Source organism: Sarcophilus harrisii, chromosome 3 (genome assembly GCF_902635505.1).
Source record: "Sarcophilus harrisii chromosome 3, mSarHar1.11, whole genome shotgun sequence".
In the NCBI taxonomy this organism is placed as follows: Eukaryota; Metazoa; Chordata; class Mammalia; order Dasyuromorphia; family Dasyuridae; genus Sarcophilus; species Sarcophilus harrisii.
This window is the reverse complement of record NC_045428.1, coordinates 12,966,928-12,993,648: the sequence shown is the minus strand read 5'-3', so window position 1 is coordinate 12,993,648 and position 26,721 is coordinate 12,966,928. Positions and strand designations below refer to the sequence as shown.

Here is a 26,721-nt window from a genome sequence, read left to right as displayed (position 1 = left end):
AAGTGAACTGTCATGCAAGAAAGGGAATCAAGACAGGACTGATTTAATGGACGATGAACTGACATCAGAATTTTTCACCTGAACTAAGAATTCAGGTGTGAGGTTCCCAGATTGTGGGAATTAAGGATGTGCACTATGGGAAAAAAATCTGTCTTCTAATTCTTTATACAAATATGGTGACTTTCCATATAACAATAGTTCTTTCTAGGACATGATGCTAACCTTCTCCCAAAAGGTGGTCCCTAAAACTAAGGTTTGCTCCAGTAATTCCTGGATCAGAAATAAGGAGACAGGAACTGAAAAAAGCATGAGTCAGATGTGGACCAGCCATCCTAGGAGCAGAGGGGAGTCTAGTGAGGAAAGAACACTTTTCAAGGTAGGCATTCCCCTCCCTTTCCTTCCCTTCCCTGGCACAGTCTTCATCAAACACTGCTTTGAGCTGTCCCAAGGCAAGGGAAGAAATGCAGACTAAGTATTATAGTTATATAAGTCTTTTAATATTTGGATAACTATTTCAATATTTCCTTTGTAGGACTATGTATTTTATTTTATGCATTTAAAAAGACTGTCCTGAGAAGGCTTTGTCAGACTGCCCCGATTGGGTCCATGAGACAAAAAAAAAAAGGCTAAGAGCTTCTGATTTAAAGAGTTGGAAGGGCCTCCTTCTTCTCATCTGCCCTAGATGGATAGACTCTCTGGTCCTTTTCAACTTGTAAACTCCAAGAAGCCATAATTTTACTGCTAGTTCAGGCACAGGATAGTTAAATTCCAAAAACATGGGGTTAAAGAGCAAAGTTTTGCCTTGGAAAACACATTCACTAAAAATCATTGATGAACATGATAGAACCTTACCCAGGGAGTTTTGCTTTCTTTGTTCCGGTATTTCTAGTATCCAGTATAGCGCAAGGCACACAATAGGTTCTTAATAAAATGCTTACTGAAAGGTTAATTGATATTATTCAGAAGTGTGACAATAAGGAAAAAGACAAATAGGTCTAAATTTGTGATTGAAGAATAGGAGAAATTTTAGAAAATGAAAATATAACTACATGTCAACAGAAAGTCATTTCGTAAGAGTTCAAAATCAATATTTTGAATTAATCTATTCTGTGTAGAGTACATATTTTCTTTTCATGGAATCTCAGAGTCCATGGGACCTTAGTAGCCATTTAATCTAAGCTACACTGAACTTGGGTTCTTCTATTATAGTCTGGACAAGTCTAGCCTTGTTGGGGAAACCTTCAACTCTAGGAAGCCCAGTGTAACCCAAGGCAGTCCCATTGAATTTTTGGATAGATGTAATCACTAGCATAATAGATAGTGTTAAGTTTTGAAGCCATGAAGATAGGAGTTCCAGTGGTGCTTTTCACACATAATCTTTCAAAATACTAGAGAATTCCCAAGTATGTAAGTTTAAGAGAAAACAACAACCAACATTTGATTCTCTAATTCCTAATTCTAAAGAAGCCTCAGGTTTAATCCTATTTCCCAGCTTTTTTCTTCCATTAAACTCCGATGTATCTCTTTACAATCCCTACCTACAATACTGCCTTTCAAAGACTTCAAAGATTTCACCTCCAACTTCAGCTTTTACGATTTCATTTCTCTTTGAAAGAAATCTTAACTGCCAACAGAAATCAAACATTTACGACCCTCCATAGTACTCGGCACCCTGCTTCACACATAATGGGGATTTAACAAATGTTCACTGGATGCATGTCAGGGCAGACGATCCGTGGGAAAGTAGGGTTCGTTTTAGAGCCAACTCTGGTGGAATAGATACATTGCCTAAAGCAAGGAATATCTGTACTTCAATATTTTCTGTAAAATTCTGTGTGCCAGATCACTTTAAAAAGTGAATATCCCTTAAATGATATTTGCTTACTGTGGGAATTCACCATCAAGATGAATTATGAAGAGCAATAAACTATTTCACTTGGGAAAACAAGAATAACTAACAAGAAGCAAACTAGCTTCCAGCTCTACTCCGGTCTGGACCAGCCTTCCCTAGCCTTACTTGCTTTGCTTGTTTCTCTGGCAATTTCTGACCTCATAAGGTAAACCAAGGCTGATCCATCCCCTGATCCATCCTTTTGTTTTTACTACATGACAATGTTTTCTTTATTCAAAAGGCAGTTTCATACCCACGTTTTCCAAGAAGTGCCCTAAGGAATGGTATTCCTTTTAACTTTGCTTCCGATTCTACAAGTATTTATCTCAGCCCTTATGGTTTCACATTTTAGCCTTTAATATCTATTTTTTCTACACTGGAAGAATAATCAATTATTCTATCTATTGTACCCTCAGTACCAGAGTGCCCAGTACTAGCACCTTAGAAGCAAAAAATTTTTGAATTGGACAAGTCCTTAAAGGTTATCTAAGCCATTCTTCTTTTCAAGATAATCTAAGTCATTTTTCTCTTTTTACTGATGAAAAAACAAAACCTTAAAGAAAAATTGTTGTAAACAAGGTCTCACAGTTTGATTGTGGGAGAGCCAAGATTCAAATCCAATGTTTCTGACTCTAAGGCCGTTGCCCTTTCTAATTGGGAGAATATATGATGCTTTGTACCTAAGAGATCCTTGGGTGTTTCTTGGAGATAGAAATTGAATGAATATGTGAGTAGTTGAATGAATGAATGAAAGTTCCCAGAAAAAACTCTGATTCTATATATTTACATATGAGTCAGTAGGAGTCTAAGGAAATAAAACTGGCAGGAGCAGGTAGAGTTAGTTATAATCATGCTTATAGATAGTTGTCTTCAAGTATTTGGAGGGCTGTAATTCAAAAGAGAGAGGAAGCTTGGTCCATTTGGTCCCAGAGGGCAGTAGCAAGAACAAGGGGCTGAAGTATCAAAAAGGTGAATTGACACTCCATGTCAGGGACAGCTTTCCCATCTTTTAAGTAATCCCCAAATGGAATGGGCAGCCCAGGAAGGTTACAGCTTCCTTGGAGTTCTCCAAGAAGACTGGATGACCATATGTCAGGAGTGTTAGACTTCCTTTCATGGATGTGTTGGAGGTCCCTTCCAGCTCTTAAAGTCCATGATTTCATGATATTGCTTGCACTGAAGATAATTTCCAGAGAAAACCCAAAAGAGGTCTAAAATTACCCTTCCATTCAGTAGCTTTTTACTGAATAAGGACAAGAGTCTCATCATTTTCACAGATGTGTCAAGGAAGTACACACCAAATACAAACAGTAAAGTCTTCATTATGATACAAAAAGTGAAATTAAAAAAATAATAAGTTTCTTACATCCATCAGCAAGGGAAGACGTGTAACCCTCTGCATGGGGAGAATGAGGAAAGAGATCATGGGTAAATTCCTACACTCTTCTTGGGATTCAATCCGTGATAATACTTCTTTAAAAGATGGATTAGTTGCTCTGAGAAGGGGGAAAAACAAAACAAAACAAAACATTTCAAAAGATTAGTTGCTACCCATTTTGACTATCCTTAAATAAATAGCCAAATAGGAATATATACGTGTCAAAGTGAAACAGTTTTTCATTCACAATGATTTTTAAATATAAAATCCAACAATCCCCTAATTAGCTAATTGTTAAGACTTTCAAAATCAAACAACACAAAACATGATTTTAAGGAAGTTTAATGGGTTACAAATCTAGGCAACTCCAAAGCCGACCACAAAATGTAAATAGTCAGCAAAGTGGTACCTTTGAAGATACCCACAGAGATTACCATAGTTGTAAATGTAAACAGATCCCCTCCCCCACTTATTCTAAATTAGCACCCACCGGGACCATTTCCTAACTGTTCTCCACCTGGATGTGAATTCCATTTACAAATGGGAAGAATGAAGTTTAAAGCAACTCCTCCCAAATTTGACTCTGCATTAATAGAATAGTGCAAACTAAGTTTTGCTCCAGAGCCCAGCTTCTTAAACTGTGGGTCGTATGGGATCTTGTAGCTAAATGTGGGGAGTCACAGAATTATGATTTATTATCAGTAAATTTTGATTTATATACCTATATACCCAGGATCACATAAAAATTTCTTGGGCAAAAAGGGATCATGAGTAGAAAAAGTTTAAGAAGCCCTGGTCTAGAAAATTAATATTTTTTAAGAAAGAAAATGGCCCAATAGATTCCCAACATAAGATAGAAGAGTTTCAGCCAGCCCCTGGTTTCTCAATCTCCTACCATCCCCATGACAACATTGAAAAGATTGGGATGTTTTCTTCTAATTCTTTGTATACCCAGAGCTACTCTCAGTGCTAGGGCACACAGTAGGTGCTGAATAAATGCTCATTAACTGGCTGCCAGATCTGTCCTATAACTGGGGAAAGAAATCAGGAGAAAAACAGGTGCTAAAATCTATAGCCACACTTATCAGACTATAAACTAATGTTTTTAAAAGGATTTTTAAAGATAAACTGTATTCAGCAGAAGAAAAGAGACAATGGTATAGTGAAAGAAAACATTGTTCAGAAGACTTATAATGGTTTCCAAAATCTTGCTCTGACAGTGAAAAATAATAATTTCCCCCTCAAATTTCTAATCAATCTATATGATTTTAAGCTTTCTCTTCTGCACCATCTCCAAAAAAACATGGTAGAGGGAGGAGGCTGGGATGGAGAGACACTTAGACTAGTCATTAGGAATAAGGTCAAGAAATATAGCAATTGATTTTCTATGGAGAGCTTTTCAATTCTTTTAGGAGACTCTCCTTTGAATCTGGTGGTGGATGGGGCAGACTCCAGCCTTCCACCTCCCCAAGGACAGCTTTCTGCATATGAAGGGCCCAAGCCAGCCCTCCTGACCAAAAGGGGTTCCTTTATCTCCATGGAGGGCCCCGGGAAAATAACCCTCACACACACCCACTCCACACACCTGGTCTGCATGAAAGCTTGCCAGAATCCTGTGCTGTGGGAATCAAACGCCCAGGATCCTGGGAGAGAGCTGCAGACAGATTAGTCCTGGCAGGGCTCTCCCCAAAATGGGGCTGGAGGCATATGCATGCACCTAAGATGTAAGTCAAGGGACAGAAGCCAAGCTGTGCAATCAGCAGCAGGCTCCCGAGAATAACACGATCAAACACTTTCCTACAGAACGACAAGAGAGACTTGGAGAGGGTGCAAAGGCAGAGCTTGCCTTAGCTGCACTGGGGGAGTCATCTGTTTACGTCTCTAAAAATGCATGATTGAATCAGAGGTGGAACTTCCTTGGGATTACAGAATTTTTTAAATCCAGAAGTGATTTATTTTTCCCCATTGCTTCCCATCCAAGTCAAATGTAGTGAAACAGTATTTTCCCCTAAGTCAGTGTAACTGAATATGATCTATTGGAAGGGAGGTGACTGATCTGTTCTTCTTGGCCCTAGAAGGTAGAAATTGAGCAATAGGTACAAGAGACAGACAGTATGATGGAATAGGGAATAGGGGGAAATATATATATGATGGTCAGAGACCCGAGTTCAAACTGTGGCTCAGCCACTTGCCTTTGTATGACATTGGGCAAGTCACTAAGCATATCTGGTTCAGGTTTCCTCCTCTGTAAAATGATCTTAATGATTTCTGAAGATCCCTTCCAGCTATAATCTATGACCCTGTGATATTGAAGAGGGAGCAACTTCAACTGACCATAAGGAATAATTTGGGAGAAATAAAAGTGATTTTAAAACGCACTGGATTGCCTTGAGAGGTAATAAATGGGCTCTCCCTTACTTAAGCAAAGGCTCATGGGGAACTTGCAGAAAGGAATGAGTTAAACGAGGTGGCCTCGAGGTCCCACAGTAGAAAGAACAAGAGCCAGGATTCAGGACATCAGGGTGGTAATCCCAGCTACTACTAGTTAAAATTGCTTCACTCCACCCCTGTGGTCTTCATTTTCCATTTACAGAATGAGAGGGGTGGATTGAATGATTTCCAAGTGTTCTAAATTCTGTGATTCCATGATATATTACTAAAAGCTCTTCTCTCCTTATTCTCTAGCTCTCCTACTTAAGATACTTTCTCCTTATTCTCTTGCCATTTAACTACCTTCCTTCTCTAGAGAAACTCCTATTTTAGAGTCATGCTCATCTGATTAGCATATATCTCTCTCAAACCAATCTATCAGGAGGAGTTCCAACCACACGTCCATCATTTGTGACACTGGCCATCTCCTCCTCCTTTGCCTTCAAAGAGTTACCTTTTCTTCTACCCTGTTTCCCCTCCCCCCAAGTTCTGGAACCATGAACCATGACAAATCAGCTTCATTGTTCCTAGATGGAATGTGTTAATTAACTCCCCACTCCCCCCCAAGCCCCATTCCCCATTCCTATAACTTTCCAGACAAAAGAGTCTCTTCCAATTACTGTGCTTTGTTCCCCCGGGACAATATAAACTCCTAAATCACAGGCACTGTTTTTACTTTCGGTACTGTATTCCTAGTATTTAGCACAACCTCTGGAACATAAGGATTTAATCAGTGTGTTTTCATTCATCCATTCATTCATATTTCACACCAATGGTTTATTCTAAAATAGACAATTCTAAAACCATTTTAATCAATTAATTAACGTAGTCCCATTCACTTCAGGTTTTGAAAACTAAATCGGTGTTTTGCAAATGAAACAAATGTTACTTACAGTAATTTTTGTAGAGTTCTTTGTTGGTAGACTTCATTTGTACAATATTTTATATATGGATCAAAGGTAGATGTTGTATGCTTTTCTACAATGTCACTTATATCATCTAGGAAGATATTGTTTTGGTGTCTTTCTTCCAATTCTTTAAAAAATCTGTGAAAAAAATAGAAGTATTTACATTTTGTGTTTTCTTTTTTTAACTTGGTACATTTAAGAATGAAAATGTGGTATTGGTCAACCTGCCATCTGGGGGAGAGGGTGGGGAGGAGAGTAAAAATTGGAACAAAAGGTTTGGCAATTGTCAATGCTGTAAAATTATCCATGCATATAACTTGTAAATAAAAAAAGTTATTTAAAAAAAAAAAAAGAATGAAAATGTCCATTTCACACAAGCTGAAAGTTTATTCCTCTGATATCGTGGGTGTATTTGGGAAAAAAGTGTATAAGACTGGGAAAGCAAGGGAAGATTCTGAAAACTGAGTTAACAGAGATAATATGCAACTTCTGATTGGTACTAAAAATATAGAATTTAGGACAATTTCAAAAATAAATGACTAATTCTAAGCCTATAGTGTGAGGAAGTCAAGGAAAAGAAGAGGTGCCATATGCCATACCAGTCCTGTTTATTATGGAAGTAAAGAATTAGAAAGGATGCAAGTGCCCTTGATTGGGGCTAAATCAAGTCTGGTACATGAATATGATATTATGAAATTATATTAATCATAATATTAAATAATACTATTAATTATATTTATTGTGTATTTATATTTATTGTATAATTATATTTATTGTAATATTAATTAATTAATGTATTAAAGTATAATTATAATATTAAGAAATTATGAGGGGCAATTAGATGGCACAGTGGATAGAGTAACAGTCCTGAAGCCAGGAGAACCTGAATTCAAATCTTGTCTCAGACACTTAACACTTCCTAGCTGTGTGACCCTGAGCAAGTCGCTTAACCCCAATTGCCTCAGCAAAAAAGAAAAACATAATAAATTATGAATATGAAGAATTCAAAGAAAAATGTATGAAAAAATTGGCATAAACCGGTGTTGAGTGATATAAACAGAAGCAGGAAAACAATATACACAATGACTGTAGCCACGCAAACGGAAAGATCAAAAGAAGCCATCCGGAATATTGCCACATTCAGCCCGGGAGATGAAAAAATGCACTCCTCTCCCTTCTTGGCAAGAGTGGAACTGGAGTACGGGAATAGGTGAGAGTTTCCATTAGTGAAAATCCTATGCTTCGATCTGCATTCAGTCTCCCTAGTTCTCTCTCTGGATACAGATGGCCTTTTCCACTCCAAGTCTACTGGAATGTTTTGGATCACTGCATTGATGAGAAGAGCCAAGTCTACTGTAGTTATAGATCTAACCTGGAGAAAACTTCAAGGGGAATTCTCAGGAGAAAAGGAGGGAACTCAGGGAAGGTAAAAGGCAAAAAGTGAGAAGGAACAACATTCCAGACTTGGAGGATATTCACCACAAAGACACAGAAGGAAAGTGGAATGTTTGAAGAATAGTGCATCCCCAACCCCAGGCCAGCCTGCTACTCATTATGGCACATTTATTATACAGAGAGAATAAGTTTCATTACATATAAGAAATCTTACTCATCAGTTACCTTCATCTTATGCACAAGTTGATAGGTAATGATGCAAAGTGGTTCTCTATAGTCTCCAGAGTCAAATAAAAATGCATTGCATGGTGTTCAAAGCCCTTCATAACCTGTTCCTCTCCTACCTGTCCAGCCTTCTTAAACCCTGTTCCTCTATATGACATGTGTTGTGACCTTGACCTCCTGGCCATCCCATAACCAAGAATCTCCATCGCTCAGCGGTGGGCATTTTCTCTGGCTGTCTCCCATGCCTGGAAAGTAACCTCCCTCTTTCCTCGCTTCCTTTATATCGCAACTAAAATTCCAACTTCTCCAGGAAACTTTCCCTAATCCCTGTTAGTCCCAATGCTTTATTTCTATTGTTTCCTGTTTTATACACACAAACATATGCACATATAAAAATTATATGAATATATCTGTTTCCATATAGGCTATAACTAACCTATAGTTATATATTACTATAGATTACAACTATATAGTTATAATTAGATTATAACTTTTTTGAGAGCAGGGACTATCTTTTACCTCTTTTCATAATTTCAGAACTCAGAGGAGTGCCTGGCATACAATACGTGCTTAATAAACATCTACTGACTGATGGGATGTGATATACCTATGCCATAGTTTGCTGGCCTTTTTTCTAAATCAGAACCCTTTAGAACGGACGTGACAGACACTTTGGTTGGCTCCATTTTCAAAACTGGACTATTCAAAACGATGGACAGGGATCTCCAGCCAGTGGAGATCTAGCCATCTTTGCCTTGAGACCCAGGTTAAGTTTGTAGTGATGGTCACTCAAATATTCGGTTCTTAAATCAAAGTGTACTCATACTTAAGGTTAATCTCGAGTCAAAAAAGAGCTACCTTGTCATCCCAAGCTCTCATCAGCTTATTCTATCTGCTGCCTGTTTCAAAGAGGCTCTCTGCTAAGGAGACGTGGTCAGACATAAGGTACCAGCTAATGAACAGAAGGCATCATCTTCGACTTAAAAAAGAATCGAGCATCTTATCTCTTCGACTCTAGGCTTCTCGTTCCAAATGATGAATCCAACTTTTACATTTTGTGGCTGTCCACACAAAATCAACCCTTGTTTACTTCTGGTTTCCTCCACACCTGTGTCTACTCCCAAGTGAAGTCTGTCACTTGTGTCAACATTCCCCCACTCCCTCTGCCAAACACTAGCCGTGACAGGGGGGACAGAGGCAGACAGAAAGAGGTCCCCCATGCTATTGATCACACGTGACATTCTGTCTCTTGAATCCATCCCTTTATAGAAGCTCTCACTCATGAAGGGATTGTATTCCTTCCTTATCTTAAACTCTTACAAAACCTAGTTTCCTACAAAACTTAGCTCAAATGGCCTCTCCTTGAAGCCTTTTTTGGTCTGATGAACTATTGGTACTTTCCACTCCCAAATTACATATTCATTTATAATACATTTTGTACATATTGATGATACATCAATATAATATTTTCCCCTAAATTTAAGCTTCTTGGGGGAGAAACTGTTTCAATGACAAGTCTGTGTCCCAGATGCTTAGCAAAATGCCTGACACACAATAAGTGTGTTTGATTATGCAGATTCTGTTCCCTGGTGCTAGGGAGGATATTTACAGGAGATAGGAGGCAAATGATTGAAGTTTGCTTTGGAATAGATAACCCTTTCCTAGAAATCACCCTAGAATTGCTCTGTACTGATTTTTTTGTTTGTTTACCCAGTAAAGATATGGGTTTATAAATATAAACTAGGAAAGACCCATATGATGCCAGTGGAAAAAAATATTCTCCACTGGTTTGAGGATGTTTTTACCATAGGTTTACTTCCATCAGCAACAAAATGGAAGAAGCCCCAGCCCATGCTTCCCAACCAGGTACCAGTGACTTCTGGCCGTCTTTCTTGTTGCCATGGACAATTCCATATTCTTATACATCTCTTAAATGTCTTGTGATCCTAAAGAACAAACTAATTTTGATTCTTTTGGTTTTCAGCTATATGCAGGCTAGCTAGAAACTTTATTATTAAGGTTCATGTGGTTTTAAAGTTAAACCCTTAGGAAAATGAAATACCAGATAATTATTTAGTCATCGACTGTTTTTATATGTAAAATTTTCAGTTATAAATATTACAAATACGTATTTTAGTAAAGGAATTTTAAATACTCGTCTCTAGCTCACTACTAATAACCAGAAAGAATGCAGCTACAACACCAAAAGCAACAGAAACTTGGCTTTTCTGTGCGTAAAAGGAAATTTCATTTACTAGTACAAAAGGTTTGCCAAAGTATGAAATAGAAACCAGGCATCAATGAAATAAGTATTTTCTGCTACTTATCTAATTAAGACATAAACCAAACCAATCATATTCTATTTCATTTGAAACACAGCAATGAAAAAAAAAAATTGATGCCGAAAATCTTGAGACACGTTGGCAAATTCTTAGTACCACGTGACCTGTAGGATGACAGCTTAAAGAGTATCGCTGGCAAGGATGAGGTATTATTTTGGAAACCAGGAATGGTGGAGATTCAGGCCAGAATCTATTATCCAGGCACTTGAAAAAATAGAGGCCTGCAGATAAAAATCTAAACAAATTTGTAAAAAAAAAACAAAGCAAAACAAAAACAAGTTAGTTTTTTTGGAAAAACCAAGCAAAAAACTCCCAACCGACCAATAACTACAGAATGACTCTCTTCCACATGTAAAGAATATGGCTTTGAAATTTCATAAAACAGAGCTATGTAGGAACAACTAGCAATCACTTCTATGATAGTCTGGTTGGATTTCCTGTCCCTGGGTCTACAAATTCATTAATTTGTTTCCCTTATATTTCAATATCCAATTATCTTTTTATTATACTGTTTTGGACATGTTTGTTTTATTTCATAAGTTAAAGATAATTTTTTAAAAAGAAATTTTGTATTTTCCAAAATAGTTATTGGGAATTTCCTCAAAGAAATGATGACCACTCCAAAATTAGATATCAGAATTATCTTCACTTCCTTCCCATTGGAATCTTGGACTCCCCTTCTTCCCCAACACTCAGAGCTCTTGTAGGGCTTGTTGTTAAACATTTACCAGCCCCTGCCTGGGTGGAGGCCTATTAATGGGCAATAGCTATTGCAGGGTATAATTTTAAACTCAATACACATTATTAACTTTTTCTCCAATACTTCTTTACATCAAAACAATGGGGGGGAAAAAACCCTTAATCTATAATATTTAACTGTTTCCTAGGTGTAAATGCTCCCAACAATTTAACAATCTGCTGGAGAGTTGTAGCAAGTTGGTTCCAGCACAATGCTATTTATCTATCTACTCACCCATCCTTTCTTCCTTCTTTCTTTTATTTTGCATATAATTATATGTCTATATTGTTTAGAGAGAAGGCAAGCTCCTTTAAAGCAGGGTCTGTTTTACTTTGTCCCCAGTGCTTAACACAGTGTCTGATACATAGTAGGGGCTTAATAAATGCTTGCCAATAGATTAAATTGGCCTATGTTCCTATGACTGAATTTAGTGCCTTCTTCCAGTTACCCATATAACATCTAGATTTCTAGATATCTGATTAGTTATGGGTATTCAATGTCTTGTTTTATTGCTATAATTATCTTAAAAATAGCACAGGTGTGTAAAAGACTTTGGAGCGAAACTAGCAGATTGTAAATTAGTTAATATATTTATATCTGACTATATAGGGTCAATGTTGAAAAAGTATCCATGCATGTGTTTTGAAAATAAAAAGCTTTAAAAAAAAAAAAAAAAAGATTTGTAAAGTGCTTTAGTAAAGGCCTTTAAAGACAAAAAAAAAAAAAAATTATGTCTTAGACCCAAATATGTAAATTATTCAATGTCTATCCTTCATTAGAATGCTCTCTTTTGATGGAATGAAAATCAAACCATAACAGTTTCCATGTTTCTTCCAGCAATTACCTGTACACTTTGCATAGATAAGACATTTCTCTTACAGATCAAAACAAAACAAAACAAGTCTAACTCCAGCTGATCTGCAAATGTTCCAATAGCAACACCACCAGCCCACTCAAGGAGTCTCCTGATTATGTAATTTACAGTTATCTCAGAAATGAATTTCCCTACCAATAGCCAAAAGGAATTCCCAAATAATTCCATGTCTGGTCATAATCCAATATGTACCCTTCCCAATGCCTGATACACAGGGGGCACTCAAAGAATGCTTTTTTGATTCATTGATTGAGTCGGGGGAGGGAGGAGAACAGTGAATTCTGCTTTGGTAAGAAAACAAACAGCTTTAATTAGCTAACCAAAAGAAAAATAAATTCAAACCAGTGAGCATCTATTATTGGTCTGCCAAGCCCAACTCTTCATGACCCCATTTGGGGTTTCTTGGCAAAGACACTGGAGTGGTTTGCCATTTCCTTGTCCTGCCCACTTTACAGATGAAGATTTGAGGCAAACAGAGTTAAGTGACTTTCTCAGGTATGGTCCCATAGAAGATGCCTGAGGCCAGATTTGAACCCTAGATGATGGGGCTTTCTCTGGGCTATCTATGCTCTATGGCTCCACCTAGCTGCCTTGTGTGTATTGTGTGCTTTCCAAGGGGAAAGCTGTCCAGAAAGTCGGACCGCACTCAACCCAGGAGGCAACCAAAACTTGGAACAAGAAAAGAGGATTTTAGTAAGCAAATCAAACCTATTTGAAAGCAAACAGCCAGAGAAAATAGTTCCTTTGAAGGACAGTTAAAGAAAATAGCAAGGTTTACCAAGAGTACCTAAGTGTGAAGATCCCTCTGTGAGTTTAGAAGTATGTTGAGTCTGACATTACTTGAAGAAGCATGGGAAAGGGACTTAACTTTAAGCAGAAAAGTAACTTTAAATTTTTAGGTGATAAGGTCTGTTTTGGGGAAGTGATTGGTTGTCATTCTGCATCCATTTAGCTTTTCTTGGAGGAGATATTCGGCCAATCTCCTCTGAAGCGTCATTTTCATTGAAGAGGCTCTTTATTTTTCTAGTATTTCATAATGCCTTCAGGACAATGTCTTTCCCAAATAAAAGACACCTGGATAGTCTCACCAGTTCCAGGTAATTTACATTGGAACTTTGCCTGGGTCGTGTTCTGTGACAGTAAAGAACACAAATAAATGTGTCCCTGATTTTTTCTGATAATCAAAGATCACCATATATATATATATTATTGTAGTTTTATCTCTTAAGGAATATTGTCTGATCCTACCACAGGTTTAGAAGGTGTTCTTTAGAGGAACTTTTTAGACCATGTTTGTGGGACTAAATTAAATGTTTTGTTTTCTTTCGCAATCAACAGAGAAATAACAAACAGTGGAATTTAGTATCTTCTGTATCTTTCAGATTGATAAGAGCTCGGAATCATTTGCCAATGATTCTCATATTTACCTCAAGTGAGGTAGGTATAATTGTCTTCCCCATTTTACAGATTAGGGAACTGAGACTGAGAATAGGTAAATGGCTCGTCCAGACTCATCCAATCTTTAACAAATGAGGCACAATATGGCTTATTTTTTTAAAAGTTCAGATAAATTCCTCATTACATCCATTAAATCATGCTGCCACATAGCCGTAATATTGTGATCTTTTATATTGTTTTGGAGTTCTACCCTTTGACCTGAATTGAAGATAAATTTCTCACAATATTCTTAAAATGGTATATATGTGCAGAGAAAGATGAAGAATAGCTATTTCACAATTTGTGACACAGTTTGTGACCATTCCAGTGAAGAAATTTACCTTGGAGATGAAAAACATAGGGAGTGTCCAAGGCAAGATTTAAAGTCAGACCATTCAGTAATTTATTCACTCTTCCATGTTGTTCTTGTTAAGTCGTCCAAAAAATGGACGACTTAACATGTCTGACTCTTTATGACCCTGTATGGAGTTTTCTTGGCAAAAACACTTGGGTTGTTTGCCATTTTCTTCTTCAAGCGGCCTTAAGAGACTTGCCCAGGGTCACAGAGCTGTTATCTGAGGCCAGATTAGAACTCATGAAAATAAGTCTTGATAAGTGCTCTATCTACTGCACCATCCACATGTTTTACAGACAGATAGGTATAGACGTATAGATGCCTATAGATATAGATATCTATATAAAAAATACATATATGTGTGTATGTATACATATACTATATATAGTATATACAATATACATATATACTATATATACATTTACATGTATACATATATGTTATATATGTATATAGTATATGCTACATACTAATATATAAGAATATACATATGTACATATATTCTAAAGTTTCAACAATAATAAGCATCCTAGGTAGACTTTGAATCTAGAGACTCTGCCATCCTGGTATTAAAACTGTCATATAGATGACAATGAATGGTTCCCCAAGCAATAATGAAAGCTGTATTGAATGCTCTGTACTGTATTGAGCCAGGCTTTGATGAACATGGAGAGAGATGAGCCGCCTCCTGCCCCCAAGGCCCTCGCCATGTCAGCCAGCCATGTTCAAGAAGCAGAGGGAGTGCCAGCTGCATTGTCTGCAGAACCAGTTGGTCCAGCCCGACCCGCATCCTCCCAGAGGCAGATTGTGGGCCCCGAGCTCAGCTTCCACAATAAGAGAATCAGGGCTCTGGTTATAATCAACACTGGGCAGAACCAGTCCCAGCGGCACCTTTTCCAAGAGCAGCCCCCGCCTCCCCCATGTCACAGTATTTCTCCTTCATTACTACCCATCCATCTAAAGCAAAAACTAGACCATTTTTGGATTTCTTCCTAACTCAGAAGAACTGCCAATCCAAGTGGTTAGGGATTCCTGCCAGAGCAGGTCACGTACGTTCACTTAGGTAAGAACCACTGAGCCCAGCCAGCTAGTTTCAAATGTCTTTGTTGCTATTATAAAATAAATTATATCTTTAATAAACAAAGGAATATTTCAGATAAGCACCCATAAACTATGTGCCACTCAGGGGGAAAATACTTTCCTATGAGCACACTAAAGAAAGGGACATTCTGTTCTCTACCAAAATGAGTTCCAGTCCACCAAGGGTGGATTCTAATTTTTTTTTTAAGTAGTTACACTGGCACTGAAGAATGGCATCCATTTTTTTAAGCCAATAGATGGAAGTTAATGTGAAACAGATTTGCACAAAAAATATTTTATTGCTTTTTGGTACCTATAATCCATAGCACCAAAACTTAACAAAAATTTTATTGGCTTTCTATCCACCCTAAACCCCAGCTCAACCCCATTCAAATTCTCTATTTTAGCTTTAATTTTTTTCTCTATTTGATGTTTTGGCTATTGAGAATGTCATCAGTGTTAAAAGGAAAAGAGAAGAAATAAGGAGACTCCTGGAAAGCAGTAACTTCCAGGCAATTGGAAGGGTCATGGTTATATATATTATATATTAGCCTATGTGTCCTAAGCTTTTGTATCTATCATGCTTCTAAGTATTCCTTCATATTCTAATTATTCCCTGATAGAATAAGACTGAAAGATTAAATAAAAACATTTTCCCCCAGACTTGGCTTTGGTGGGAGCAAAGGAGAAAGGCGTTAGCTAGATAATAAAGAGAAATAAATCATGTAGATGATTTAAAGGAATAGGGACAAGTGGAGTAGACAGAAGTTAAATTTAGGAAGGGAAAATTTAGGAAAATTTGGAGAAGAATTTGGTTCAGACACTAGATTCAGTCTAGTTAAGAGAGGACAAAACAATTGAGAAGAATATAAAGGGGTCCTAGAATTAGGGCGTAGTCTCTGGAAAGAGGATAGATAGTTGGCAAGACAAGGCAAAGTAAGAAAAGGTAAATAAAAGAAAAATAGAGAAAAGGGATTGGTGGAAGAAACCCAAGAGTGAAACGAAGAGGAGGATGCAGGTTAAAGGGGAGGGACCTGGACTGCAGAACTGTAGGGGAGATTAAGGAAAGGAATATAAATGATCACCATGTTCTTAAAATGTGAAAATGACTTTTAACCAGGTGCTTAAAGACTGAGGTGATAACCTCACATAAGCAGTTCAAAAAACACATCCCCAGCCCCAAACCAAGACTTTAGAACAGTTGACCTTGGCAAAGAGAAAGATCATTTCCTCCTGCCATTGCAGAAAGTTTGAAGAGAAAGAAGATGATGTTTGGAATAATTCTACATTTTGGGAAAATCTGACAAAAAGTCAATCAGCAACAGCCCCTTTCCTCTATCACCTTCCCTTGAGGTCATTGGCTGATTATTGGGTAATCAAAATCATTCATTCTTTAGCATCTTAGTAGCCTATTTCTAATGCACCACTAGTGACTTTCTTCAAGATGATCGCCGCCCTCTAAGGCTGAATTCAGCATTTGACGCAACCTTTTAAAATGGAGAAACAAGATTTTAAATATAGCCTGGGATGCCCCATTAAGGTCAGAGAAGAACCCCAAGAAAAACTCGTTTTACCCAGCGTTTCTTGTCTGCAGCTTTGCCTACTAACACATATTAACAACCAAATAGAAAAGTGTAAACTAAAAAGTAACTTGGAAAATTACCCAAGAAGGCAAATAACCATTGAAGTCACTGATAAAATTGATGGCGAGGAGTGGGATGGGAAATATGGTGCTAAATCAAAGGCTATTTGTTCTGACCACCTTTAAGATGTTAAGAGAGAATTTTCTTAACGTAGAGGTGAATTTGAAAAATGCTCTAATAATCTCTGGGTGAGTTTTTCTATTTTTCCAGATCAGATAAATCCATTTTCAAGTTCCTGTGGTTGTGGAAGCCGACTTCTTTGTTTTCCTTCAAGATCCCAGCCCTTGGTTATTTTTATTGAAATCACTTTGAGATAAGACACATTTCTACCTTATTATGAGCCTTTGTTTTGGTTCTATTTGCTAAGGAAAAACAGAAAAGGTGTATAAGTCAAATTAACAACGTGTAAGCCTCATTACTTATTTGGAAAAGATCTTGAAATAATGTTAGAAGAGATTCTTCTCCCATGTGCTCATTTTGTCAACAAGTTAACTCGGATTTAGGATTTAGGATAAAAAGAATCCACCTTGTGACACTTTGTGGGAGTCTGGCTGGAAGGGGATAAAGCATCAGGCTTAGAATGGAAAGACTCATCTTCATGAGTTCAAATCAAGCCTAAGATATTTATTAGCAGTGTGAACCTGGGCAAGTCACTTCACTCTTCTATCAGCTGGAGCAGGAAATGGCCAACCCCTCCAGTATCTTTGCCCCAAAAATCCCAAATGAAGTCTTGAAGATGAACAACTACTTTTTTCTGCCCCAATACATTCTTGGGTCCCAGGATCAAAGGTTTAAAGCCAGAATGATGCTTGGAGATTTAGCTTTAACATTGTACAAAGCAAAAATTGTGCAAATAAGGAAATCAATGCCCCAGATTTAATGGATCTACTACATTGGTTAGCAAAAAACTAACCAATGTGGGAGAACACAGTCCTCTTTCTCCATCCACTTGAATATTTTGTTTTAATATTTTTCCTGGCTGCGACACTGCACTGAACTTAGGTTTAAGCTATTGTCCAGTCAGTGGCCAACTCCTGTTGAGAGGCAAAGCCCAGAGCTGAGGGCCTCCTTGAATTACTGCCTACTTCTCTATTCATCCATTGTTAGCTGAGTTCTTCCCCTTTCCCCCCAGTCCTAAACCTGCCCTGCTCCTGCTACTCTGAGACCATGTTTGAATGTTTTATTACAAATTCTTAGCACCTAATTTAGAGTACAAGATGTTTCCTCCTCCTCTTTTATCCTCATTAGATAATAACCATATAAAAGTGGGGGAGAGAAAATGGGGGCAGGGTGACCAATGGGCATTTAATCTCTGACAAATTTGACGGGATATTCGTGAGAAATTACACACTACTTCTTGAAGTCAGTCCAGTCTCACTGAAAAAAATAAAATCACTGATAACCATTCGATATATTCCCTAGGGACACATGCTTTTACCTTCCCCTGAAGTGGAACTTTATAGATGGGGAAACTGAGGCAGAGATTAAGGAACTTGTGAGCAGCTTCCCTCACATTAAGCCCCCAGGCCATTTTCACTCACTTATCATGACTTACTGGGCAAGTGACAATGTCTCAGTCTGGCTCTTCTCCTTCCTCCTCCCCTTTTTTCTCTCTCACGTATGAGTCTTCATGGGTCTATAAATTTAGTGTCATCCACAAGTCCGACCCCCCCATTTTACAAATGAGGATCTGGGACCCCCAAGTTGCCCATCCAGGCTCACACAGCTAAGTGCACGTCCGAGGCAGATTTCAAACTCTGCTCTTCTTGACTTCGAATCCAGCTCTTGGATTACATGGGGCCATCTCCTCTGCCCATTTTATAGAGAAGGTGCAACTTGTCAGACTTCTCAGTGGCAGAGGAGGCACAGAAGCCCCACTGCCAATCCAGGATGTCTCCTACTGGCCACACTGCCCTCCTCCAGGCAATGACCCAGGGCTTTCTTTGCTTATTTATTCTATAACACAAAGTTCAACAGCTATATTTTGAGTTCTCAGGAGAAAACTGAGTAACCCTAAAGTCAAACACTGTCCCATAAACCTGGTGCTGTAAGACACCCCTGCCCAGAGAATCCTGCTGCAAATCTAGCACATAAAGCACATTTGCACTTTGTAATGGATTTTAATCAGAGTAAGTCCCATTTTCTACCTGCCAAGAATGACAGACCAGCCACCATGGGTCCTGAAGCCCGGATCCTGCACAAGGAGAAAGCCAAAGTAAGAATTGTTTCAATAGTGAGAGCATGGAGACATTTTTAAAATGCAAAACTGTTCCTGGCACCGTGCACCTGATTGCAATAAGGAAAAAGGCTTGTCTCAGTTCACTGGCCAAAAGCCAGGAAAATGAGGTACTCGCTTGAGGCGAGAACTGTTTGCAGAGCCTCTCCTTCCTTCTCTCCCTGTTCTCTTCATCTAGCACCCAGCAGCCTCATGCTGGTCCCCAGGGGTCCAGAGTCTTCTAAGGTGGGAAATTCTCAGGCAGAAAGTTCCAGGAATCAAGGCCCTGGGCTGGAATCCAGGCTCTGCTACTTACTCCCTATAGGATCCTGGGCAAGTCCCTTTACCTCTAAAGGTCTCAGTTTCCTCATTTGTGAGGGACTTGAACTGGATGTCCTCTAAGGGGCTTAGAAACCTTTTATACATTTGCTCTAGAAGTACCTGTCTCATGGTTACTTATCCTGGACTCTCCTGTTACCTCCAAGGTGTCGGCCTTCTCCCCCTGGAGGATTCCTCCACTCAGGAACTCCCTCCATAATCCAACTCACTTGGCACAGTCCAACTCCAGTGCTTAAAGTGCAATTCAATTCAATTTATTTATTAATTTATTCTATGATTAATTAATTATATTATATTTTACTTATTATTTATTATAATTATCACATTGTTATAGTAATATAACTACAATATATTAACTAATAACAATCAATGATTAATGCAATTAAATTAATAATAAATGTTTGTTAATTGTTTTATCAATATATTTATAAAATTTTGTTAATTTTGTGTTAATTTTATTAATCTCTTTTTAATTTCTTAAATTATTTATTTATTCATTTCTTTATTGAATGACTATTTTGTGCAAGTCATAGCGCCATCAAGCAAGTGCCCTCAATTTTGATGTGTGCCCTCCTCTTTAAAATGAGGTGCTGCATAGTGTGTATGTATCTTTTACTTCCTATTCTTTTATCTCCCTTAAGGAAATATGCATCTTAATAAAATGCCTTCATTCTTTGCTATGCAAAAGGTTCTCAGATACCTGTTCTATTGAAACAAAACTCCTAATCCTTTTATTTTTAAAAATCTGAAGCAGCTTTGGTTGCATGAAAGGATCAGCTAGAAGAGCATACTGAAATGTTTTAAAAAATAAGATCACATAAATGAATTTCTTTTTAGTAAAAATAAATAAATGGGTGAATGAATAAATTAAAAAAAATAAAGAATGAATGAATAAATAAAATGAGTAAATGAATGAATGAATAAAATGAGTAAATAAATAAATGAATGAATAAATAGATAAAATGAATAAATGAATAAATAAAATGAGGTGCTGGTTTAGATATTCCCAGTAGTCTTTTCTAGCTCTGAACCAATGATCCTATAAACCGAGGAAACAAAGTTTAAAAGCATTCAGAAATATTCTTTGCCATAGCTAAGCCTTTCTGCTCCTGGACAAGAGCAGAGAATGCATCTGCCTTAGCTGTTACTCTTATCCTAACCCAAACAAACTCAGGCAGTCTTTTCAGCTCTTACAGAAGTAACAAACAGACTTCTGAAAGCGTTCAGCCTGTTCTTGTCAAATAAATTCATGCATTATTTATTAAATACATAATCACACAATTTTGTAGGCATCCTTTCCCAGATGGGCAACAATTTCCAAATATGAACTGTCAAATCTCCTAGAACATTTTGCCGACCTGGCCCTTCTCGTATGCCTGGGTTAAGCAAGTCCTGGAACAAACTTTTATTAGGGCCACGCACATTGAACTAATATGGTCCTTCATGGACATTCGGGGGATATTCTTTCTCAGTCATGTCTGAATTGAGCCCTCCTTCCTTTGGCCTGGACCTTTTAAAGAACCACACCAACGTGAATTACCGTTACTGCCTTTTCAAAGGGAATAAAGAAATGGAAGGATATACTTAATGCAGGGCCAGGAAAGGGGGTCATTTTCCTCGACAATTCTGCTCATGGAATTTCTCTGAGGGCTTAAGCTGAGGCAGCTGCTGTGATTGAGGGAGACAAGCCCTGGCTGCACCTGCGCCAACATGTCCCCTCGGTGACTTCCAAAGGGACATGTTCTCATTTAGCCACTTTGAGGTCTTTCCCACAGGTTTTTCCTGGGGTGAGAGGCTAATTACAACAGTATCTTAGTAAACAGATTCCTTTGCTTTACTTTGTTGTTGTTTTTTTCTTATTTTAAAAAAACATAATAAGCCATACAGATGCTTTCTTTGGCAACTGGGCACAATGCTATAATTCAATTTAATTCAGCCAATATTTATTAAAAGCTTACTTTGTGCAAGTCACAGTGGACTCGTTCCAAGAAAAGTCCTCTTTATGACAAAGATGCCATTTCAGAATTCTTTATTACTCAGTGTTGAGTAACATAAATTAGGGGAATTATAACAAAGGATTAAAATAATGTCAGGGTCTAATGAGAGCTGATGAGCCAGGAGAACATATTGAATCAAAAACAAATTTTGTAGTTTTTACTTAAGACCAAATTACCTTCAACAATTCTCAGATATTAAGACTAGCTGAACAACTCCTGAGCAGAATTCTGACATTTTGTATTTTTATATGTTTCCAAGTTTCTGAGAAAACACTTTTCCTCCCAAAACCAAACCCTTTCTGAAAAGGTTGACTTTCAAGATAGACCATAAGACGAAACCTTGCCCAGCTTAGGCGGACTGATATGGAAAATAAATGTACATCTGAAACCCAGGCTACAAATCACTGCCAATCCTCCCTTCTTCCTCCACCAAATAACAGTAGATTAAGGACCAGTGATGGGACGTGGCAATGCTGGCTAATGGAAACAGTCCGCTGAACTTGGAATGGGTCAGAATTCTGGTCTGATGCTGGGAGTCACTCTGGCACCTGTGAGTCACCTCGTTTCTGAGGATCACAGATGGGAACTCCATTTCGCAGATGGGAAAGTAGACCCAGAATGACTGAGGCACGTTCCCATTGCCAAAAGTTGACAATATCAGAGGCAGGATTTGAACCCAAGTTATCTGACCCCATGATAGTTTTCATAGCACGTTAAAGCTTATATGGGCTTAGTTGCACATTTGTGGATATTAATTAGATTTGTTTATAGTTATGTTACATAAGAGTATTTATATAGATATAGTTAATAGTGTTTATAGTTAATTAGATAATTTTGTAGTTAATAATTATAGTCAATAACTATTATAGTTCATATAATCCTATAAAAAGCATATAACATATTAAATATATATGTAATAACAGAATGGTATTACATGTATATAATGTTATATCATGTCAAAGTATTTATATAGTTGGTAATGTTTTCAGTTAATTAGCTAAGTTTGAAATATTATTTTATAGAGTGGAATTAGATGTATATAATTTTATATAAAATTATTTAAAGATGTATATGTAGTTAATCATGTTTATAGTTAATTAGACAAGTTTATGGTTAATAATATTATAGAGAATGGTATTACATGTATATAATATGTTATATCATATAAAGGTATTTATATAGTTAGTAGTGTTTTCAGTTAAGTAGATAAGTTTAAAGTATTACAGAGCAGTATTAGATATACATAATACGTTTATATAAATTTATATATATATAATTAATAGTGTTTAGAGTTAATAGTAATGTTATATACAAAATGGTAATCTATGAATATAATATGCATTATATAATAGTAAGGTGTGCTTGGATTTGCGTTTCTACAATCTCACTTTCAGACTCGTCCTACACATATAAATTCTACACTCTTATCCACGCTCTCACAAAAAGCCAAAGAATTTAACAGAGAAAGCAAAAGCCAGGAGTATTGAAAGGCAAGCAGAAAAGTCGTGGAGCAGAGAGCTCCACAAGTTGGAGAGATTTTTAGAGCTTTGCTTGGATGTAAAAACCTACCCTTTATTTTCTCCAACACTTAAAGTGTAGCAGTCTTAGACACCTTCATATTCTAGGTGTCCCTGGCTTTTTAACCACAGGATTTCCTGGTTTCCTTCCTTCTGCCTCCAACTCAGTAGCTAAAAACATCTTATTTTGGGGATCTTGAAGATGGCACCATCTTGTGAAAGAGCTCACAGAAAGCAATCACTGTTCATTTCCTAGATCAGTGGTTCTCAAACTTTTGTTTTCAGTATCTTTATCCTCTTAAAAATGATTGAGGAGCTCTCCAAAGCGTTTTTGTTTATCTGGATTATATTTATAGACATTTACCATATTGGAAATAAAAACTATTTTTGAATTTGTAGACCCTCTACAAGGGTTTCAGAGATCCCTAGGATTCTCTAGACCATACTTTGAGAACTACTGCGATGGTTGCAGTATTTCTCATTGTTTATAAATATGGAAACTTATTTGTAAATCTGCCCCATCCTCCAGGACCTGACCAAGCTCTCCACTCCCACAAACTCTTCCTTCTACTCCACCTACCCCAACATCCATCTCTTTGCCTTACACAATCATTATCTGATAATTTTCTGTGATGGCTCTGGGAGAGGCAGCTGGGAGAGCTGATAATAGAATAATCTCTCTGGACTCAAAGGGTCTGCATTCAAATCTTATTTTTACAGATGAAGAAACTAACTTGTCCATGGTAACCCAGCTGCTAATAAGTAAGTGGGGTTTGAACTCCTATTTTCCCAAATCCACCATCTCAAGGGCAGTGTCTCTAATTTATATTTACTTACTTAATTAATTAATACAGTCCCATAACTCTTAAAATACAGTCAGTATCTGACTGGGTCTCCACTCAGTGGCTGACTCCACCAACTATAGGCTTTATAGAAGGTTTCAGAGAGAAGACCCATCAATCAATTGGGCCTCGTCAACTCGGACAAAAAGCTGAAACCAGCTGTGTACAGACCCTGTCTGTGGGTGACAGATTATAAGCCTCTTACAACAGTCAAGAAATACCAGTGTCAGAATGCAGTGCCCCAGAAGACATTCTCCGAATGCTCGGTGCAGTTGGAGGTGTTCGTTTCCACACCGGCCCGCGGAAGGTTAGGAAATGGTTTGCCAGTTTTCTTCCTGCCACAGATTTATTTACACAACCAACCTAGTGGAATCCAGGCTGGAATGTGAAAAGCATTAGAAGCAAATTAAATAATTAGAGCCTTGAAACATTCCAATATTTCTGCTTCCATATGTCAGGGACTTGCTTACCCACAACTCCAGAATGAACTCCAGAAGAACATTAAGTTTTAGCAAAATGGAACATCCCATTTTTGTTCAATTCACAAGCAAAGCAAGAAGCCGATCAATAGCAAAGTTTAATAAATGTGAGAAACTTACTTCCTCTTTTCCATTCTAAGTCTCTTGGGTAAATTTCCATAATTTATATGTAATGGATATATGCATATATTGAATATATAATGAACCAGAGCAAGACTTTCCTTCCTTTGATCAGCAAATTACCCTATCCCTTTGAGCCCCATTTTTTTCCATCTCATCTCTGCCATTTACTATCCATGTGAACTTGGAAAACCAAGTAAATCTCCTTGGGCCTCAGTTTCCTTATCTGTAAAAGGAAGGAGTTAGACAAGGTGGCCATCAAGTCCCCTTCTAGTTTGTAAAATGAGAGGGCTAGAAGAGATAATGGATCTCCATTCTAAGTCTCTTGGATAAATTTTCCATAATTTCAAATAATGAACTAGTAGTGCAAGACTTTCCTTCCTTTGATCACTTTACCTAAAAGTGTTTATAAGCCATGAACTGAAACATTTCTACTACAATTTGATAGATGTGTAAACAGATATAGACAAGAAGCATTTCTCCTTTCAAGGCAAAACCTCCTGACTTTGAAGATGACAATGACTGATTAGTCCACAAGTTCTTCAATTAATTGGGAAAATATGGTACATAAGTAATGGAATAAATTAAATGAAAGGAATCTACACAGCCAGCTTTTCATCACCTTTAAGTAATCACGCTGGATTAAGATCAATAAAAAAAAATCTTGTCAGCATGCCTTTTCAAACTCTGCAGGTAAGCTGCTCGAATACGGTGACTTGCAGCACTTTGGCAAAAATTCAAAGTGGTGTCGTAATGATAAAGGGGGAGAGGGAGAGGAGTATCTATGACAATCTGGCTACTGAATTCTCCCTTGCAAAGGCATTTTTGAGATAGTAAAGAGATAGGCTAGCCCCCAACTGAAGACAATGTAATTCCAAGGCATGCAGACTCCCACTCCCGTGGTCTGAAAACTCTTATCTTAGACAAAGCCTAAACTGTGAAAGTGTAGGAATCATATCTAGGTCTGCAGAGAAAGCTCTTAAAAACCAGTAGCTTGGCTCTATAGATGGGTGTGTCATGCTTGAAAAAAAAACAGATGTATTACTAAAATATATATTTATATGAGATAACATCATTTCACATATCCTAGGAACCTTAAAAATAATTAATTTTTTAAAAGATGATTTTTATGATTGCACATGCACTGATAAAAATCTATCTTTATAAGTTTGGATTCATCAAGTTAGACTCTTCTAGACCACCTAGATTCTGAAAATCACAGTTCCTGGGATGAAGAAGTTTTTCTGTCATCTTATTGTGATACATTTGATTTTTCCTCCTGTGGTCCTTCCTCTATTTGAAATGAGGTAGCAAAGCCCAAGATTATTTCCTGGGCATGTGGATGATAGAAGCAATGCTTCCAAAACCTGTGATTTTCACAAGTATGGTGATTATGTTACTAAGCCACTTATTAATTGGCAAATGGGCCAGAATAAATGATGTTTAAAGTGAAAATAATTACAATGATTAAATCACTATTTATAAATGATTTATAGCTCAAATAATCCAACATGCCAATTTTCTTTCTTTAAACAGTGAAAACTGATAGACATGCTAGCAAATTACCCTCTCCTTTTGAGCCCCATCTTTTTTTTTTTTTTTTTCATCTCATCTCTGCCATTTACTACCTGTATGAACCTGAGAAAACAAGTGGTCTCTTTGGGCCTCAGTTTTCTTATTTGTAAAAGGAAGGAGTTAGATGAGGTGGCCATCAATTCCCCTTCTAGTTTGTAAAATGAGAGGGCTGGATGAGATAATGGATCATCTCTGAGCTATCTTCCAGGTACAATATTCTATGATGCAAGGACTCTATGGTGACAGCTCACTTATAAATTCTTGGTTCCTGGAGTTGAGTCAAATCTCCAGAATTTGGCACTAGCAGTTAATACTAATAATGATTTTTACCTTGGTATATATTCTTGCTTGAAGAAGAAGTGGGCAACTGTATTCCAAGGGCAGAAGCTTTTAACAGCATAAGGAATTGGACTGGTTTGCTAAATCCTAAAGTACAGGAATTAATTATAAGGGAGCCAATCTAAACTCTGTGGTAATTAACTCCAGGCATTTAAGAGAATGGATTCTAACCAAAGTTAACCAGATTATAGGAGATATACTATATAAAATTCACATATTCGTTCATACAAAATAGATATGGTAATGAATCTAAACCACACTGACCTACAGAAATTCTGAACATGGCCAAACCAGAGAATCAAATTAAACCTTGCTATTGTCATAGCTTCTCCATCCCAGTGGTACACATAATAAAGGGGGAAATCCCAGAAGTCACTTTTCCCTAAAAGTTTATACTTTCTCTGCTTCCCATTGGTAACTGGACAATGTCAAACTGCTAGTAACTTCATAGGTATCTCAATAGAATACATTTATGTTAAGAATTCAACAAGAATAAGTCAAGAGTATCTAAAAGTAAAAGGTAAACATAATGCATAATGGAAAAAAAATACTGAAAACTTTCTTGATGAGATGAGAGTTAATGCAAAGGTGTCTACTGACT

The 26,721-nt window shown here is 37.4% G+C and overlaps 1 protein-coding gene across 1 annotated transcript in view; it reads right to left on the bottom strand.

Moving 5' to 3' along the window:
* The window catches only part of ARHGEF26 (Rho guanine nucleotide exchange factor 26), a 130,465-nt gene that overhangs the window by 43,575 nt on the left and 60,169 nt on the right, over positions 1–26,721 (bottom strand). The window contains exons 7-8 of the mRNA XM_031957546.1: positions 6,593–6,745; positions 3,258–3,387 (exon numbers count right to left, since the gene is read on the bottom strand). Coding sequence (XP_031813406.1) covers positions 3,258–3,387; positions 6,593–6,745 — 283 coding nt within the window. The remainder of the gene's footprint in view (positions 1–3,257; positions 3,388–6,592; positions 6,746–26,721) is intronic.